At 41.5% G+C, this 18961-nt stretch overlaps 1 protein-coding gene across 2 annotated transcripts in view; it reads right to left on the bottom strand.

Moving 5' to 3' along the window:
* PDE11A (phosphodiesterase 11A) overlaps positions 1 to 18961 on the bottom strand; it is a 450256-nt gene that overhangs the window by 43934 nt on the left and 387361 nt on the right. For both annotated transcript variants that reach the window (XM_051849396.2, XM_051849397.2), the window contains exons 17-18: positions 18452 to 18515; positions 3986 to 4060 (exon numbers count right to left, since the gene is read on the bottom strand). In XM_051849396.2, coding sequence (XP_051705356.2) covers positions 3986 to 4060; positions 18452 to 18515 — 139 coding nt within the window. The remainder of the gene's footprint in view (positions 1 to 3985; positions 4061 to 18451; positions 18516 to 18961) is intronic.

Genomic DNA, 18961 nt, shown 5'->3' with positions numbered 1-18961 from the left:
CCAGGTGCTTCTCCTGGTCTCCCATGGGGTGCAGGGCCCAAGCACTTGGGCCATCCTCCACTGCACTCCCAGGCCATAGCAGAGAGCTGGCCTGGAAGAGGGGCAACCGGGAAAGAATCTGGCGCCCTGACCGGGACTAGAACCCGGTGTGCCGGCACTGCAAGGTGGAGGATTAGCCTATTGAGCCACAGTGCCGGCCAATTGATTGACTTTTGATATTCATTTTAATCACTTTTTTTTTTTAAAGATTTCATTTATTTATTTGACAGGTAGAGCTACAGATAGTGAGAGGGAGAGACAGAAAGGAAGGTCTTCCATTTGCTCCCCAAATGGCCACAATGCCAGAGCTGGGCCAACCTGAAGACAGAATCCAGGAGCTTCTTCTGGGTCTCCCACATGGGTGCAGGGGCCCAAGGACTTGGGTCATCTTCCACTGCTTTTCCTAGGCCATAGTAGAGAGCTGGATTGGAAGTGGAGCAGCTGGGACTAGAACCAGTGCCCTTATGGGATGGTGGTACCACAGGCGGAGGATTAACCTACTGTGCTACAGTGCCAGCCCCTCCACTTTTTGGTTAATATGAATATTGCTGCACTGAACATTCGCATACAAGTTTTCGTTTGCATATATGTTTTGATTTCTCCTGGGGATATACATATATACCTAGAGGTAGAATTTCTGGGTCATATCATAACCCTATGTTTAAATTTTTGAGGAATTGCCCAACTGTTTTTCGAAACAGTTGCACCAATTTACATTTCTCCCAGCAATGTATTAAGTGCCTATTTCTCCACAGCACCACCGACACTTGTCATCATCTGTGTCTTAGTGAGTGTAAAGTAGTATCTCACTGTGGTTTCAATTTACATTTCCTGGTGACTAATGATTTTGAGAATCTTTTTATGCGCTTATTGATCATTTATATATCTTCTTTAGATAGAGCTATTCAGATTCTTTAACCATTTGACTTATTTGTCCATTTAAAAAAATGATTTACTTATTTTAAAAGAGAGAGAGAGAGAGAGGGAGAGACAGAGAGAGCTTTCTTTCATTCTCTAGTTCACTCCCCAGATGACTGCAGTGGCCATCACTGGGACAGGCAGGAGCTAGGAGCTTCATCCAGGTCTCCCATGTGGGTGGTGGGGGCCCAGACACTTGAGCCATCTTCTGCTGCTTTTTCCAGGCCATTAGCAGGGAGATGGATCAGAAGTGGAGCATCCAGGACATGAGTGGCCCATATGGCTCCACAGACAGTGGCTTTACCTGCTACACCCAATGCTGGCTGGCCCCAATTAATTTGCCTGTTGTTGGATTACAAGAGTTCTTTTTACAGTCTTGATACTTTTGGCCCCTCAGAGATATATTATTGGCAAATAATTTCTCCACTCTGTGAGTTGTCATTTCACTTTCATGACAGTGTCCTTTGATGTACAAATTTCTAATTCTGATTATGTCCAATTTAATTTTGATAAAGTCTAATTCAACAGCTCTGAGCCACTTTATCTTTTATTTCTTGTGCTTATGACATTATATCTAAGACATTGTGGCTAAATCAAACCCAGAATATTTACACCTTGATTTCTAAGAGTTTATAGTTTTAGTTCTTGCATTTAGGTATCTGATACATTTTGAGTTAATTTTGGGTGTGGTGGTGGTAAGAGGTAGGGGGCCAATTTTATTCTTTTGCCTGTGGATATCCAGTTGTCCATGTACCCTTTGTTGAAAGAACTTCCCTCCCTCCACAATTGAATTGCCTTGATACCCATGATGAAAATCAGTTCACAATAAATGGAAGGATTTATTCCTGGACTAGTCACTTCTTTACCTTTGACAAGAGAAAAATGAGGGTGAGGCGCTATATCCTGCCGTGCTCCCCTTTGTCCACAATTTGCACCTTGAAATTGAGTATTAGTAAGCATTTATTTAATGTCTATATTTCCCACCAGTTGACAAGGTCCTTGAGGGCAAGGAGACTGCTGTCTTGCCAGTCACTGGATACAATGCCTAGCTTTGTGCCTGGCACATGGAGGTGCTCAAGCACATTTGATGAACTGACTCACTGCTTCTGGTATCAACCCTCTGGCTGTGGCCCAGATTAGCCTCTGTCTTAGCAAAACCACTCTGATGGCTTCCAGGACCATGACACCTGAGGAGACAACAGGACAATTTTCTTCCTAATTATCAGGGGCAGGTGGACACTGTAGGTGTCATCTCTAGGCACACACTTTTCCAGACATTTCTGGAAAAAGACTCGTGAACGATAACCTTGCCACAGCAGCCAGGCCTCTCCTGAGGAGAGTGCCGTCAGCTGTGCTAAGTAGTCTTTTGTGAGGAGAGAGCATCATTTAGAGTTATGCTTCCTCCACAGAATTAATATCATTTATGTCTTCAGAAAATGCCTTACCTGGGCCTACAGATAAAGGCTCTTTAGTGCTGCACCACTGCACCTGCCAGCTCGCTGACGCTGGCAATTTACTCATTTTTTTTTTCATTTAATTAAATGACCTGTGGTATTGCTGTATTATAAACCCTTCAGAGTATGCCTCTGAGATGGCTTTTAAAAGGAAGGGGTAAGCTTCTATTTGAAAGCAAATATACAGCTGAGGGAAACTTGGGTTTAGCAGGTTTTACACTTGAACTCTATGTATCACAATCTAGTGTCTTTTTTTACAACTAAACTTGGTAAACACCAAAAAAAAGGATGTTTTAAAAACTGTATATATAGATGTTGCTTTGAAAACTTAAATAAGTGGTTTGTGTTTCAACCTATGCTGTATTCTGACCTTTTTTAGGTAAGCAACTGGTTAACAACAGTCAAAATGGAGGCTAGCATTGTGGCACAACAATTTAAGCTGCTTGCAATGCTGGCATGCCATACTGAAGTGCCAGTTTGAATCCTGGCTGTACTACTTCTGACCCAGCTCTCTGCCAATGTGCATGGCCAAGCCGAAACCAGGAGCAAGGAGCTTCATTAGGGTCTTCCATGTGGCTGGCAGGGGCCCAAACACTTGGGCCATCTTCGCTGCTTTCCCAAGGATGTTCGTAGGGAGCTGGGTCAGGTGTGGAGCAGCTGGTACACAAACAGGTGCCTACAGGGGATGCTGGCACCCCAGGTGTCAGCTTTACCTGGTGCACCACACACCAGCCCCTTTTCTTTGATTTTAAATGTCAGCAAAGAAGAACAGCTTAAACCCTGAAGATCTTTCAAATACTTCCAAATATTTAAGACACCATTGGTTGGAATCCTCATGAACAAACGTGGTCGACAACTGACATATTCCTTGAGTTTTATTGATGCTGTGCTAGGTTTTAAAATACTTTGCCCCACTCTCAGAGTCATTGGACTACATAATTTGAGCTGATTATTCATTAGGAATGAAGGGGCTACCTCTCCTCGAGGGTGGGGACTGAGGAACTGAACATCTTCATGTGTACACACAGCGTCAGCCTGAGCCCACAGCAAACACTGTCAAATCGCCGCTGAGCGGATGATAGAGCGCAGCCTGCTCACTGGAGCCTCATTCCCCACTGGAAACTTCTCAGTTTCCAGACAAAGGGCAGAAACAGATGTGCTTTAGGGATTTTGAAAAGTTCAAAATTGGAAAATAAAATCAGTCCTTCAACACTAGACAGCTTGCCTTATTATTTATTTATTTTTTGCTGTATTTCTATTCCAAAGGAGGCACACAGGAAATGCTAGCAATGGACTCTGAATTATTCAAATTCCACTTTTCACATCCTCCCCTGTGCCTACTCATTCCACTGTGGGTGCTCGGTAAATGCTTATTAAGTAGCTCACCACTCTTAATCAGAAACCTGGGAATAAGAGTGTTTAGCATTTAAGTTTAATTAAAGTTCTAAGCTTCCAAGGGGGGTGCTTCTTTAAATCCATTCTCAGTCTTTGGCATATTCAATTTGTTATTTGGAGTTATTTTGGAAAATGTCATTCAAAAGGGTAAATACATGATAATAAAAGCATGAACTTACTGAAGGGGTGAGTTTGAGTTCTGATCTTTCCCGATCTCCTTGTTCAAAGAACTCACTGGTTACAAGTTCAGCCACCTGAAACATATAAATATTTTATCAGGAGACTCAGTAGTTATTATTGGCTGATGTATAAGGTGATTATCTTCAACACAGATAATCATTTACAAAGTTTATGAGGACTATATTAACCTTTTGTATTTGAAGGTATTACAGAATTTAATCAATGAAACTGATTTCCTTTTAATCAAGATAATTTGTGCAATGTATTTTTAGGTATATGCCAATGGATGATTTCCCACAGTACAGCTACCCTATTCAGGATGAGGCATTGGATTGCCACTTTCAAAGTAAGAAAAGTTCTTATACAGAGAAATGAAGCAATTAATAAGAATTTATATTGTTATAATATTATATGATGTAATGATAATTTTGCCAACCTTTGGGTTTTTTTCCTTACATTTGTTACTTTGCTGTGATGTAGGCAGCACAGTAGCCAGCAAAGATGGGCTAAGGATTGCTAGCATCTGTGCTGCAGCCTTGCCTGCTCCACGGCCCCGCGTGTCCTGCCCAAATCCCACCCTCCTTCCATATAGGCTGCAGCTGCAGGGTTTTGCTACTCAAGAATTGGTGGTTAAAAATATCCAGTATAGCTCTTAATTGCATACCTGTGATGATATTTAGTTCATTATAATGTCATTTTAATAAGACTACTATGGCCAACACTTCCACTCCCATCACGCACCTGATGTCATGACACTTTCAAGATTTCCAAAAAAGGGCAAGGAAATGGGTGGTAGTCCAGCCTCACCCCAAACCCTACCACCTTTGAATATTAAATTAAGCCTCACCCCAGACATTACACCCAGAACATAGAAAAGGATGGCCCTTGATCCCTGTTCAACTGGGCCAAACCTAGCTAGGGACTACCCCATTACAGTCATATACTTTAATCTTAGCTTGGCTTCATCTTGCCATCACAAAAACTCCTTAATTTCCTCCTTACAAATATTTGTGTGTAGAAAGGTTAACCTCAGGGCATGCCCTCTGCTTCCTCCTGCAGCAAGCAATCAAGAGGCAGGACACATGCTAGATCCACTGTTCACACAAGACATTTATAGCACTTCAAGATATAGTTTGAAGAATGTGATTTGGTCTTTGGATTGCCTGAATCTATATACAAAACTGTTGATTTATGCCAGGCTCTAGTTAGTATAAGCACAATGAAATGGTTGTGCTACTCCAAACCATGGAGATAACCCTATTTTCCAACTTTTCATCCAGTAGTGTGAATGATCAGCAGAAACTGATCACAGACAAACTAAAGAGATTTTTTTCCCCAGTGCATAATTTTCAGGATAGCTTGTGACAAGTAACATGATATAACAGATGTTTAAAAGGTATTTTCAATGATACTGTAGTTCACATCTAGGTAATTTCTGAGATGAACTAGCTGGATTTACAAACTATTAGAAGAACAGAAAAAACCCAGACAACCTAAGGGCAAGAAAATGTGGATCCCTAAACTAGTTTTTACTTCTGCTATTCTAGACTGTTAGGAAGATAAATTCTTAAATATGAAAAAGGTGAGATGAGTTTACTTTTGGTCAAGTGCATAGAATCAAGATAATTAAGTGTAGCTCTCAAGAGATTTTATCAACCATGGATCATAAATAAAATTTGAACACAACATCAAACTCTCTTTCTCCCCACCACACACACATATCTGAGAAGAGGAAGTATGTAGCTATTAAAAAGAAAGGAATATCCAGTAAGTCCAGATTTCTAACATTTCTAATAAGAAGCATGACTACCTTTCAAGAATTCAGCCACATAAAACTCATTGCAATTACTCAAAAATCAACGTCTCCCCACGTCTGTCTACAATCACTGGTATATGTGCCCATCTTTTAGGACTTGGTTTTCTTCTCTCCAGTCTGTGCCACTCTGGGCTTCTTCCTCTAGCCTTCCTTTAAAGAAGAAACAGCCCCCTAAGGGTATGACCCTGCTTCTTCCATTCCCAGAGCTCTCTCAGACTGCTCTGAAGCTGCTGCTTCTGCGATAAAGAATAAAAATGGGCACATCAGGCACCTGGAGGTGGGAGCCCTGTGTAGGTCTATAGCCTCTGGAAAGCAAAGAAATTAAACAAAATCTCATCCCTGCTCTTTCTAAAGTGGTTCTGGGTATCTCCCCTGTGCTTCTTTCACAGTTGAACTTGTACCACTGTTTTGCTTGTACTTAAAAATCCAATCAGGAACATTAAGTGGCTCCTGATGGAATTTTTCATTAAAGAAAGAAATTGAGATGCTAATGAGGCCTTGAGGGATCACTGGGGAAACCCACATGCTCAGAGCCATGATTGCGAGGAAGGAAAAGTGGAATAAATCCTGGGAAAAAGAACATTTTAAAAGGGAGTTTAAAAAAATCCAGGAAATTGAAATGTTATTTTTTTTTTAAAAAGTGTTCTGATGTTTTGACCTAATGTTCCCCAAATCAAAAAGTGAATAGAGTTTTAAAAGTATCAACCTATTCAGTTTGGAGACAAGCAAAGATGATAACTGTAGCACAGAAGTGTGACAAGATTTCTGATGGAAACATGTGCAAAAACATGTTTTATTTCTTGAAATCTACCATTTTTGCGCTTATCAGCAGAACTTCACATTCTAAAAATAAAATTTTGTCTATACCAGTGACCAAGACAAGCAGCTATTGGGCCTCCCAAGTTGGTTTAAAATATCCATGAAGAAATTCTTTTTCCTTCTAAACACTTGACCCTGTCCCTTTCCTGTACCAAGTGAGCTGCTGCTCCTCTAGTTCCTGACGCGTGTTTCACTGGGATTTCTGGGGCCTCTGGCACACCGTACCTCACCCCACTCCCTTTCTAGTCTTCTCTGTTTGTGGCCTAGCCTCATCACTTCTTCTAACTCTCCACCCCTTTACCTAGCTTCTCTTCCTCCCATCATAGCAGCCACTCCAGTATTACACTTTCCCCCAGTACCTGAAGAGTCATGCGCCTCTTCCCTCCGTCCGTGCTCCCTCCACTCGTGTAGTAAGGGAGGCCTCCCAACACGGGAGAGGTGAAGGGCGGGCAGGTAAGTAAAGAAAAGCTGCCCAACCACACACATTCTTCACAGTTACCCTGCTTTATGTGACTTCATACATGTCACACTGAAATGAAAACCAAAGCGCAAATGAAGGAGGGCTCTACAGAAACAGCTCCTGATTGGCATTGAACTGTGATGTAAGCAAGAAACAAACTTTAATTTGTGTTAAGCAACTGAAATTTCAGAATATATTTGTTGCTACTGCAAAACCCCTCTTAACCTTGATTGACATAAAAATTGTCATCAAAAAAGAACTGAGGTGCTACTGTTAAACAAAAAGAAAGTAAAAGACCCTAAAATATGTGGTATCAGCTTGGGGGCCAGTTATCAGGCAGTGAGGAGGCTACAAAGATTAGAATCCACATCACGCAGTGGCAAAATATTCTTTACCATTATCACATAAATAAAGTTAATTTTTTAATTGACTTATAGTCTCCAGAGAAAAGACTGGAAAACAAAATGTTAGAAGCATGCAGTGGATACCAATGACCATTGCTAGGTATTATTAGAAAAAAGCTCAGAAACGCATAAGAATGGAAGAGTATTGAACAGTTCACAAATTCAGGGTCTTGCAGAGATGGAAGATGAACCTGCTTCTCAACTCTAAATCATGAAAATGAAAATCGAGAGGTGTTTTTGAGTGACAAAGGTCAACAGACTCAGCACTGCAATAAGAATCAGATAAAATTTGGGGGAGACTTGGGACGTCCAGGGCTCCGAGTCCACACATCGGCGCTGGAAGGGGAGCGGACCTGCGTGGAGAGCGTGGGAGCCCACAGTTCGGGACACCAGCGGCAGACTCAACACACCAGCGCTGGAACGCGAGGTGAGCCGAACCTCAATAACCCGAGACACCGGCAGGCAAGCGGAGAGAGGAGACTAGAGGGAACGACCCCCCGGAGGGGGGGGGGGAGTTCACCAGGCTAACTGGAAGAGAGAGAGAGAGAAAAAAAAAAAGGTGACTGGTACGGACACGGGTTTCTCTCTCTCCGCTCACCTCTCAAGGGCGAGCAAGACAAAGAGCAGGCGCCATCTTGGACATACGTCATAAGTAGAGCGACCTCAGGTCTGCACCGGCCCTGAGCCTAGCAGAAAAACCTGACTCTGGGACTCTGGGCGGGGCAAATTAACAGGAGATTAGGACCTAGTAAATTTGTGGTGCTACTGAACTGAGACTGTGAAAAAAGAGACGGTGGGGGAGAGAACTCACGGAATTCACGTGAGCACTCTCCAGAGACGCTACAATTCCATATCTTTGGCAACCCAGTGGGAGACTGAAGGAGAATTTGAGCCCACTCTGAGGGCCGAACAGATTCCCTGTGTGGTCCTTGGGAAAGAGCTTCTGATCTCTGGCTCCTGTGGGAATATCATTTGCCTGCTAACTACCTCCAACTTCGTTCAGCTGTGCAGAATAACTTCCCTTTTGAATCAAAAAAAAAGAAAGAGAGAGAGAGAGAGAGGTTTACCATGCCTAACCTGGGAGTGTCACCTTTGGCACACCAAACAGAGCTCTCAGGCCACACCCATCTCAAGCCCTAAGGCTCCATCAAAAACAGATAGTCCACTTAATCTAGAGTCATAGTATAACAAGAAAAAGCACCACAGTGAAGAAACCAAATATCTCCAATATGCCAAATAACAAACGCAAAAACCGAGGTAATAAAAACAAGGAAGTCACCATGAAGCCCTCAAATGAAAAAGACACCCCAATTCAAGATTATGAGGATGATGACATAGAAGAAATGCAAGAAGCAGATCTCAAAAAATTGATAAGAACATTAAGAAGTTCTCAAAAACAAATTCTTGAACTACAGAAATCCTTAATGGACAAGATAGAAAATCTCTCTCGTGAAAATGAAATATTAAGGAGGAATCAAAATGAAACGAAACAACTAGTACAACAGGAAACTGGGATAGTGACTGAAGTGAAGAATTCAATAGATCAAATGAAAAACACAATAGAGAGCCTTACAAACAGAATGGGTGAAGCAGAAGAGAGAATATCGGACTTAGAAGACAGAGAACAGGAAAGGATACAGTCAGACCAAAGAAAAGAAGAGGAAATTAGGAATCTAAAACATATTGTCGGGAATCTTCAGGATACTATTAAAAAACCCAACATTCGGGTTCTAGGAGTTCCTGAAGGCATGGAGAGGGAGAAAGGATTAGAAGGCCTTTTTAGTGAGATATTAGCAGAAAATTTCCCAGGTTTGGAGAAGGACAGAGAAATCCTAGTACAGGAAGCCCACAGAACCCTTAATAAACACGACCAAAAGAGATCCTCACCACGACACGTTGTAATTAAACTCTCCACAGTGAAACATAAAGAAAAGATCCTAAAATGTGCAAGAGAGAAACGTCAGATTACTCTCAGAGGATCTCCAATCAGACTCACAGCTGACTTCTCATCAGAAACTCTACAAGCTAGGAGGGAATGGCGAGATATAGCCCAGGTACTAAGAGAGAACAACTGCCAGCCCAGAATATTATATCCTGCAAAGCTCTCATTTGTGAATGAAGGTGAAATAAAGACTTTTCATAGCAAACAGAAATTGAAAGAATTTGTTGCCACTCGTCCAGCCCTGCAAAAGATGCTTAAAGATGTGTTACACACAGAAACAAAGAAACACGGTCATCAATATGAAAGAAGGTAAAGGAAGGAAACCAAGGAAGGAAAGCTCACAGCAAAAGATCACAGGGAATTCAAAGCATATATTAGAACTTATCTTTGGCAAATGGCAGGGCAAAGTTACCACTTATCATTAGTCACATTGAACGTGAATGGCCTGAACTGTCCAGTTAAAAGACACCGATTGGCTGATTGGGTTAAGGAACAAAACCCATCTATTTGCTGCTTACAAGAAACACATCTTTCCAACAAAGATCCATACAGACTGAAAGTGAAAGGCTGGAAAAAGATATACCATGCCAACAGAAATGAAAAAAGAGCGGGCGTAGCCATCTTAATTTCAGACAACATAAACTTTACCACAAAAACCGTTAAGAGAGACAAAGAGGGACACTACATAATGATTAAGGGATCAATTCAACAAGAAGATATAACAATTATCAATGTATATGCACCTAACTACAGGGCACCGGTTTATCTAAAAGATTTGTTAACGGACTTAAAGGGAGACTTAGACCCCAATACAATAGTACTGGGGGACTTCAATACTCCACTCTCAGAAATAGACAGATCAATAGGACAGAAGATCAACAAGGATACAGTAGATTTAAACGACACTATAGCCCAAATGGATCTAACAGATATATACAGAACTTTTAATCCTACAGCTAAAGATTTTACATTCTTCTCAGCAGTACATGGAACCTTCTCTAGGATTGACCACATACTAGGCCATAAAGCAAGTCTCAGCAAATTCAAAAGAATTAGAATCATACCATGCAGCTTCTCAGACCATAAAGGAATGAAGTTGGAAATTAGCAACTCAGGAATCCCTAGAGCATACGCAAACACATGGAGATTGAACAACATGCTCCTGAATGAACAATGGGTCATAGAAGAAATCAAAAGAGAAATCAAAAACTTTTTGGAAGTAAATGAGGATAACAGCACAACATACCAAAACTTATGGGACGCAGCAAAAGCAGTGTTAAGAGGAAAGTTTATATCAATAGGTGCCTACATCAAGAAATTGGAAAGGCACCAAATAGATGAGCTTTCAATTCACCTCAAGGATCTAGAAAACCTACAGCAAACCAGACCCAAATCTAGTAGGAGAAGAGAAATAATTAAAATCAGAGAAGAAATCAACAGGATTGAATCAAGAAAAACATTACAAAAAATCAGCCAAACGAGGAGCTGGTTTTTTGAAAAAATAAACAAAATTGACACCCCATTGGCCCAACCAACTAAAAAAAGGAAGAGAAAAGACCCAAATCAATAAAATCAGAGATGAAAAAGGAAATGTAACAACAGACACCACAGAAATAAAAAGAATCATCAGAAATTACTACAAGGACTTGTATGCCAGCAAACAGGGAAACCTATCAGAAATGGATAGATTCCTGGACACATGCAACCTACCTAAATTGAACCAGGAAGACATCGAAAACCTAAACAGACCCATAACTGAGACAGAAATTGAAACAGTAATAAAGGCCCTCCCAACAAAGAAAAGCCCAGGACCAGATGGATTCACTGCTGAATTCTACCAGACATTTAAAGAAGAACTAACTCCAATTCTTCTCAAACTATTCAGAACAATCGAAGAAGAGGGAATCCTCCCAAATTCTTTCTATGAAGCCAGCATCACCTTAATTCCTAAGCCGGAAAAAGATGCAGCACTGAAAGAGAATTACAGACCAATATCCCTGATGAACATAGATGCAAAAATCCTCAATAAAATTCTCGCCAATAGAATGCAACAACACATCAGAAAGATCATCCACCCAGACCAAGTGGGATTTATCCCTGGTATGCAGGGATGGTTTAATGTGCGCAAGACAATCAATGTGATACACCACATTAACAGACTGCAGAAGAAAAACCATATGATTATCTCAATAGATGCCGAGAAAGCATTTGATAAAATACAACACCCGTTCATGATGAAAACTCTAAGCAAACTGGGTTTGGAAGGAACATTCCTCAATACAATCAAAGCAAGCTATGAAAAACCCACAGCCAACATCCTATTGAATGGGGAAAAGTTGGAAGCATTTCCACTGAGATCTGGTACCAGACAGGGATGTCCACTCTCACCACTGCTATTCAATATAGTTCTGGAGGTTCTAGCCAGAGCTATTAGGCAAGAAAAAGAAATTAAAGGGATACAAATTGGGAAGGAAGAACTCAAACTATCCCTCTTTGCAGATAACATGATTCTTTATTTAGGGGACCCAAAGAACTCTACTAAGAGACTATTGGAACTCATAGAAGAGTTTGGCAAAGTAGCAGGGTATAAAATCAATGCACAAAAATCAACAGCCTTTGTATACACAGACAATGCCATGGCTGAGGAAGAACTTCTAAGATCAATCCCATTCACAATAGCTACAAAAACAATCAAATACCTTGGAATAAACTTAACCAAGGACGTTAAAGATCTCTACGATGAAAATTACAAAACCTTAAAGAAAGAAATAGAAGAGGATACCAAAAAATGGAAAAATCTTCCATGATCATGGATTGGAAGAATCAATATCATCAAAATGTCCATTCTCCCAAAAGCAATTTATACATTCAATGCAATACCAATCAAGATACCGAAGACCTTCTTCTCAGATCTGGAAAAATTGGTGCTGAAATTTATATGGAGGCACAAGAAACCTCGAATAGCTAAAGCAATCTTGTACAACAAAAACAAAGCCGGAGGCATCACAATACCAGATTTCAGGACATACTACAGGGCAGTTGTAATCAAAACAGCATGGTACTGGTACAGAAACAGATGGATAGACCAATGGAACAGAATTGAAACACCAGAAATCAACCCAAACATCTACAGCCAACTTATATTTGATCAAGGATCTAAAACCAATTCCAGGAGCAAGGACAGTCTATTCAATAAATGGTTCTGGGAAAACTGGATTTCCACGTGCAGAAGTATGAAGCAAGACCCCTACCTTACGCCTTACACAAAAATCCACTCAACATGGATTAAAGACCTAAATCTACGACCTGACACCATCAAGTTACTAGAGAACATTGGAAAAACCCTTCAAGATATTGGCACAGGCAAAGAGTTTCTGGAAAAGACCTGGGAAGCACAGGCAGTCAAAGCCAAAATCAACTATTGGGATTGCATCAAATTGAGAAGTTTCTGTACTGCAAAAGAAACAGTCAGGAGAGTGAAGAGACAACCGACAGAATGGGAAAAAAATATTTGCAAACTATGCAACAGATAAAGGGTTAATAACCAGAATCTATAAAGAGATCAAGAAACTCCACAAAAACAAAACCAACAACCCAATTAAGAGATGGGCCAAGGACCTCAATAGACATTTTTCAAAAGAGGAAATCCAAATGGCCAACAGGCACATGAAAAAATGTTCAAGGTCATTAGCAATCAGGGAAATGCAAATCAAAACCACAATGAGGTTTCACCTCACCCCGGTTAGAATGGCTCACATTCAGAAATCTACCAACAATAGATGCTGGAGAGGATGTGGGGAAAAAGGGACACTAACCCACTGTTGGTGGGAATGCAAACTGGTCAAACCACTATGGAAGTCAGTCTGGAGATTCCTCAGAAACCTGAAGATAACCCTACCATTCAACCCAGCCATCCCACTCCTTGGAATTTACCCAAAGGAATTTAAATTGGCAAACAAAAAAGCGGTCTGCACCCTAATGTTTATTGCAGCTCAATTCACAATAGCTAAGACCTGGAACCAACCTAAATGCCCATCAACGGTAGACTGGATAAAGAAATTATGGGATATGTACTCTTTAGAATACTATACCGCAGTAAGAAAAAACGAAATCCAGTCATTTGCAACAAAATGGAGGAATCTGGAACACATCATGCTGAGTGAAATAAGCCAGTCCCAAAGGGACAAATACCATATGTTCTCCCTGATCGGTGACAACTGACTGAACACCAAAAAGGAAACCTCCTGAAGTGAAATGGACACTATGGGAAACGGTGACTTGATCAGCATAGCCCTGACTGTTAATGAACAACTTAATACATTATCCCTCTTAGTAGTTTTTTTGTCTGTTCTACTTAATATGACTGGTTTAATTCTGTAATTAATACACAGTTATTCTTAAGTGTTAAAAATTAACTGAAATGTGATCCCTGTTAAACATAAGAGTGGGAATAAGAGAGGGAAGAGATGTATAATTTGGGACATGGTCAAGCTGACTTGCCCCAAATGGTAGAGTTAAAAACATACCAGGGGATTCCAATTCAATCCCATCAAGGTGGCATGTACCAATGCCATCTCACTAGTCCAAGTGATCAATTTCAGTTCACAATTGATCATAATGAAAGGACTAAGAGTCAAAGGGAGCACATAAACAAGTCTAGTACCTGCTAACACTAACCGATGGAATAAATAAAGGGGAGAGTGATCCAACATGGGAAGTGAGATACTCAGCAGACTCATAGAATGGCAGATGTCCTAAATAGCACTCTGGCCTCAGAATCAGCCCTAGAGGCATTCGGATCTGGCTGAAAAGCCCATGAGAGTATTTCAGGCATGGAAAGCCAAGACACTCTGGCAAAAGATCTCTGCGAGTGAGATCCCAGTGGAAAGAACAGGTCTTCAAAGAAGGAGGTACCTTTCTCTGAAGGGAGGAGAGAACCTCCACTTTGACTATGACCTTGTCTAAACAAGATAAGAATCGGAGAACTCAGAGGGCTTCCATAGCCTTGGAAACTCATGACTGGAGCATAGGGAGACTACTGATGCCATAGACAGGAGTGTCAATTGGTAAAGTCAACAACAGGAGTCACTGTGCACTTACTCCTCATGTAGGATCTCTGTCCTTAATGTGCTGTGTATTGAGATTTAATGCTATAACGAGTACTCAAACAATATATTTCACTTTGTGTTTCTATGGGGGTGCAAACTGTTGAAATCTTTACTTAATGCATACTAAACTGATCCTCTGTAAAAAAAAAAAAAAAAAAAAAAGAAATTATCAACTCCCAACTTGACTCTCACTGGGATTAAACATGACAATAAGTCTGCTCTGATTTCATCTTCATTTAAAAAAATCATCTATTATTTTTCACTTTATGTTTCTGTGTGAGAGCAAACTGTTGAGATCCTTACTTAATGTATACTAGGCTGATCTTCTGTATATTAAGATAATCGAAAATGAATCTTGATGTGAATGGAAGGGGAGAGGGAGTGGGAAAGGGGAGGGTAGTGGGTGGGAGGGACGGTATGTGGGGGAAGCCATTGTAATCCATAAATCGTACTTTGGAAATTTATATTCATTAAATAAAAGTTAAAAAAAAAAGAATCAGATAAAATTTATGGCCAGCCCACATTTACAGTAGTGGACAATTGAATAGACAGTGGGTGTTCAGCCTAGCAATTAAGGTATCTCCGTCCTGCCTGGAGAGCCTGTATTTGATAATCGGCTTGGACTCTTGACTCTAGCTTCCTCCCAGGGTAGACATTGGGAGGCAGTAGTGATGGTTCAAGTCACTGGTTTCCTGCCACCCTCATGGGAGACCTGGATTTTGTTCCGAACTCCTGGCTTTGGTCCAGTTCTGGTTGTTGCAGGCATTTGTGGAGTGAATCAGAAGATGGTCTGTCTGTCTCTTCCATAAATAAATAAATAAATAAACAAACAAAAAGAGAAACCCAGTGAGGTGGTTTGTATGTATATCCTTCTTCTTTTATTTTTTAGAGACTTCTTTTAAATGTATTTGAGAGTAGAGTTACAGACAATGAGAGGGAGAGGAGACAGAGAAAGGTCTTCCATCTGCTGGTTCACCCCCCAAATGGGTGCAATGGCCAGAGCTGCACTGATCCGAAGCCAGGAGCCAGGAACTTCTTCTGGGTCTCCCACATGGGTGGCAGGGGATCAAGCACTTGGGACATCTGCTGCTGCTTTCCTAGATGTATTAGCAGGCAGCTGGATTGCAAGTGGAGTAGCTGGGACTATAATCAGTGCTCATATGGAATGCTGGCATTGCAGTCAGTAGCTTCACCCACTATGCCATAATGCTGTTCCCAATAAATAAATCTTAAAAAAATATAGATAATCCAAGATGCTTATACAGAAAAGAACTATGGATGTGCTTATTGGCAAATGGAAATGACTAGAATCAAAGACACAGGGGGATGACTAAATGTTCAAGAGAGTTTCAGTGCTAAAGAAACAAGGAGCCCATGATTACTAACAAGCAAGCCTTCAGGACTCAATGTTCTTTAGGTGAGAAGCTGTTTGACTTTCAGACAAAGCCAAGGAGGATAGTAGAAAGGGAGTAATTCCCCAGGGGTGATTTAAAGGCCATGGAAAATATGAGTTAGGAAGCATCTCCCGGAGGACCAGGGCCCACTGTGGTGAAGAGGGGGTCTCACAGTCAATGTCCTGGAGATTCTGGAATTGCCACAGGTCCCTAACTGTCCATCTTGCTCATCTCTTCCTTTCTGAATGGACAGTTCCAGTGGGTATTTTGTTTCAGGTGTATGTCAGGCACCATATTGTGGGTAAGTGAAGCTCTTTAATTTGCATCCAGGCTGATGCATAGATTAGTATGTATCACCTGGGCTTTGAATTTGATGACATGACTGATGAAACATTTGGGTTGTATCCATGGAAAGGATGAATATATTTTGTTGGTAGGAAGGGAAGTGAGTCACACTTTTGGTGATTAGAAGGGTACACTGTGGTAGTCCTATTTTTTTACCAACTGTTTCTAGATTTCTAGATTCTGGGCACACGGAAGGATTGTACTTCCTGGCTGAATAGGGTCATGTGACAAGGTCTGGCCAATGAGAGTTGAGTGGGGGCAATTTATTGTTAGGGCATCTGCCAGATGATCTGGACAGCGGCTGCTTCATCAGCCCCATCCAGAATGAACACAAAGGGGTGCCAAGCAACCCTGATATGTGCATGTTCAAGAGCAGTTTTTTGCTTACACCACCATGGAGATTTTGAGTTTAGTGATAGCAAAACCTATTCTGTGGATACACTTGGATCATTTTTAAATGCTGATTGATACATACTGGTAGGAAAGAATAAAACATTAATAATGAAAGTTTTGCAGCCTCATCAACTAGGGTCTATTCCTAACTCCACCAGTTACTAGCAGTGTGACCTCAGGGTGCTCATCATTCCTAAACCTTATTTTTCTTGTGTGTGAAATGGACACAGTGATGTTCCTGTTTCCTAGGGCTGCTGTCAATGATTACAAACATGGTGCTAAAACAACAGGGAGTAACTCTCTTACAGTTCTGGAGCTGAGAAGTTGTATGTTGATTCTCTGGGGAGGTGAGGGGAACCAAGATGTTGGCAGGCAGGCGCTTCCTACAGAGGAGCTAGGAGAGAATATTCTTGCCTCTTCAATTTCTGAGGGTTGACAATACTTTGTGGTTCTGTCCCTCCGATCTCTGCCACATCTTCACAACTCTATCTCCCTGTACTCTTTTTTTTTTTTTCTTTACAGGCAGAGTGGACAGTGAGAGAGAGAGAGACAGAGAGAAAGGTCTTCCTTTGCCGTTGGTTCACCCTCCAGTGGCCGCTGCAGCCAGCGCGCTGCAGCCGGCGCACCACGCCGATCCGAAGGCAGGAGCCAGGCGCTTATCCTGGTCTCCCATGGGGTGCAGGGCCCAAGCACTTGGGCCATCCTCCACTGCACTCCCTGGCCACATCAGAGAGTTGGCCTGGAAGAGGGGCAACCAGGACGGAATCCGGCACCCCGACCGGGACTAGAACCCGGTGTGCCAGCGCCTCAAGGCGGAGGATTAGCCTATTGAGCAGCAGCGCCGGCCTTCCCTTTACTCATATCAGGGCACATGTGATTGGATTTAGGGCACATACAGATAATCCAGGGTACTACCCCCCAACAGAGAGCCTTACTTTAATCATATTTGCAAAGGATACCTTTTCCCTCTAAGGCAATGTTTACAGGTTCCAGGGGTTCAACCTGGTATCTTTGAGTGGGTATTATTCAACCTACAACACTAACTATACCCAGCTCAAGGGGAGGAAGGAGCACTAAAAGTGATACTATACACAGAGCAGTCACTGAAATAATGTATACAAATGTTACATATGTTATACCAAGTTACTGTTTTGGATCATACAGTCCACACAGTAAGGGCCTCATTACACTTAGAAAAATATTAACCTCTAAATATTATCAGTAATCAAGAATCTTGAGTAGTTACTTGATTCAAAACTGTTCTTGCTATAGAACCAATGTGTTGTGGCCATGAAACCAGATAAATGGGAAAGGCATGATTTTTTGTGCAAATTAAAGATGGATACCGTATGCTTTTCACCACACAGGCCTCCAATATCTAAACAGTATTTAAAAGAAAAAAAGAATTTCCTTTTCTTTTTTCAGATGTGGAAGACTGGACATGTGCTAAGATATGATTACCTATTCAAAAACACCATCTTTGAAACTCTTCCCTTAAGAAATGGCCAAAGTGCTCTTCAGAGTTTGCACATTAAAAATGTCTTACAGAGTCAGAAATATTATTGCTCGGTGGAAGCATGATAAAGAGAAGGCTGTGCAATAAACTATGTCGCGCCTAAGCCTCCTGCTATTTTTTACACCATGGTTAATACTCATGCAAATTGACTAGGGTTCCAGTGCCTGCTAGTCAGAGCTCTGGGAATATTGTCCCCCCTCCAATCCCCTCCCCCATGCCCCCACCCCAGTACCTCCTCCACTGAGCCCTGCCATTAATCACCACTTGCCTGTCTCGAGATCTCCCACGGCTTGGTCACGGCTCCAAGGTCACAGGCTGTCATTAACATTGATCTGAAAAACAGAGCCAAACAAAATAGCCTGAATAATCTTTTGTTGCATTCCAAAACAGACATGTCCTAAATACATAAATAAATAAAACAGAAAGGAGGCCAGCTTACGTCTTCTTTCCCTCAACAAGGAATAGCACTGTTCATAGTTTTACGTTCGGCATCCCCGTCCTGTGGCCCCAATGCATAGCAAGACAAAGCTCTCACATATCCTCTGGTGGCCTTTTGTTTTGTCTGCAGCATTACAAGGACAGCAAAGTGCTACTTTTTTCTGTATCTGAGCTAAGCAAATGCTCTTTAACTCATTCTGGACAATGTTGGCTTTAGTTTTTTAAGTATAAGCAAGGGAATCGGTGTATAATGTATACAGATGGCTGATGCATCTATTTACCAACTTCTCACTGATTGATGGGAGTGGGAGAAAACTCTTACCAAAGAGGTGAGGCACAT

The sequence above is a fragment of the Oryctolagus cuniculus genome, chromosome 3 (genome assembly GCF_964237555.1).
Source record: "Oryctolagus cuniculus chromosome 3, mOryCun1.1, whole genome shotgun sequence".
Lineage (NCBI taxonomy): Eukaryota > Metazoa > Chordata > Mammalia > Lagomorpha > Leporidae > Oryctolagus > Oryctolagus cuniculus.
Note: the sequence above shows the minus strand (reverse complement) of the source record. Positions and strands in the feature narration are given on the sequence as shown.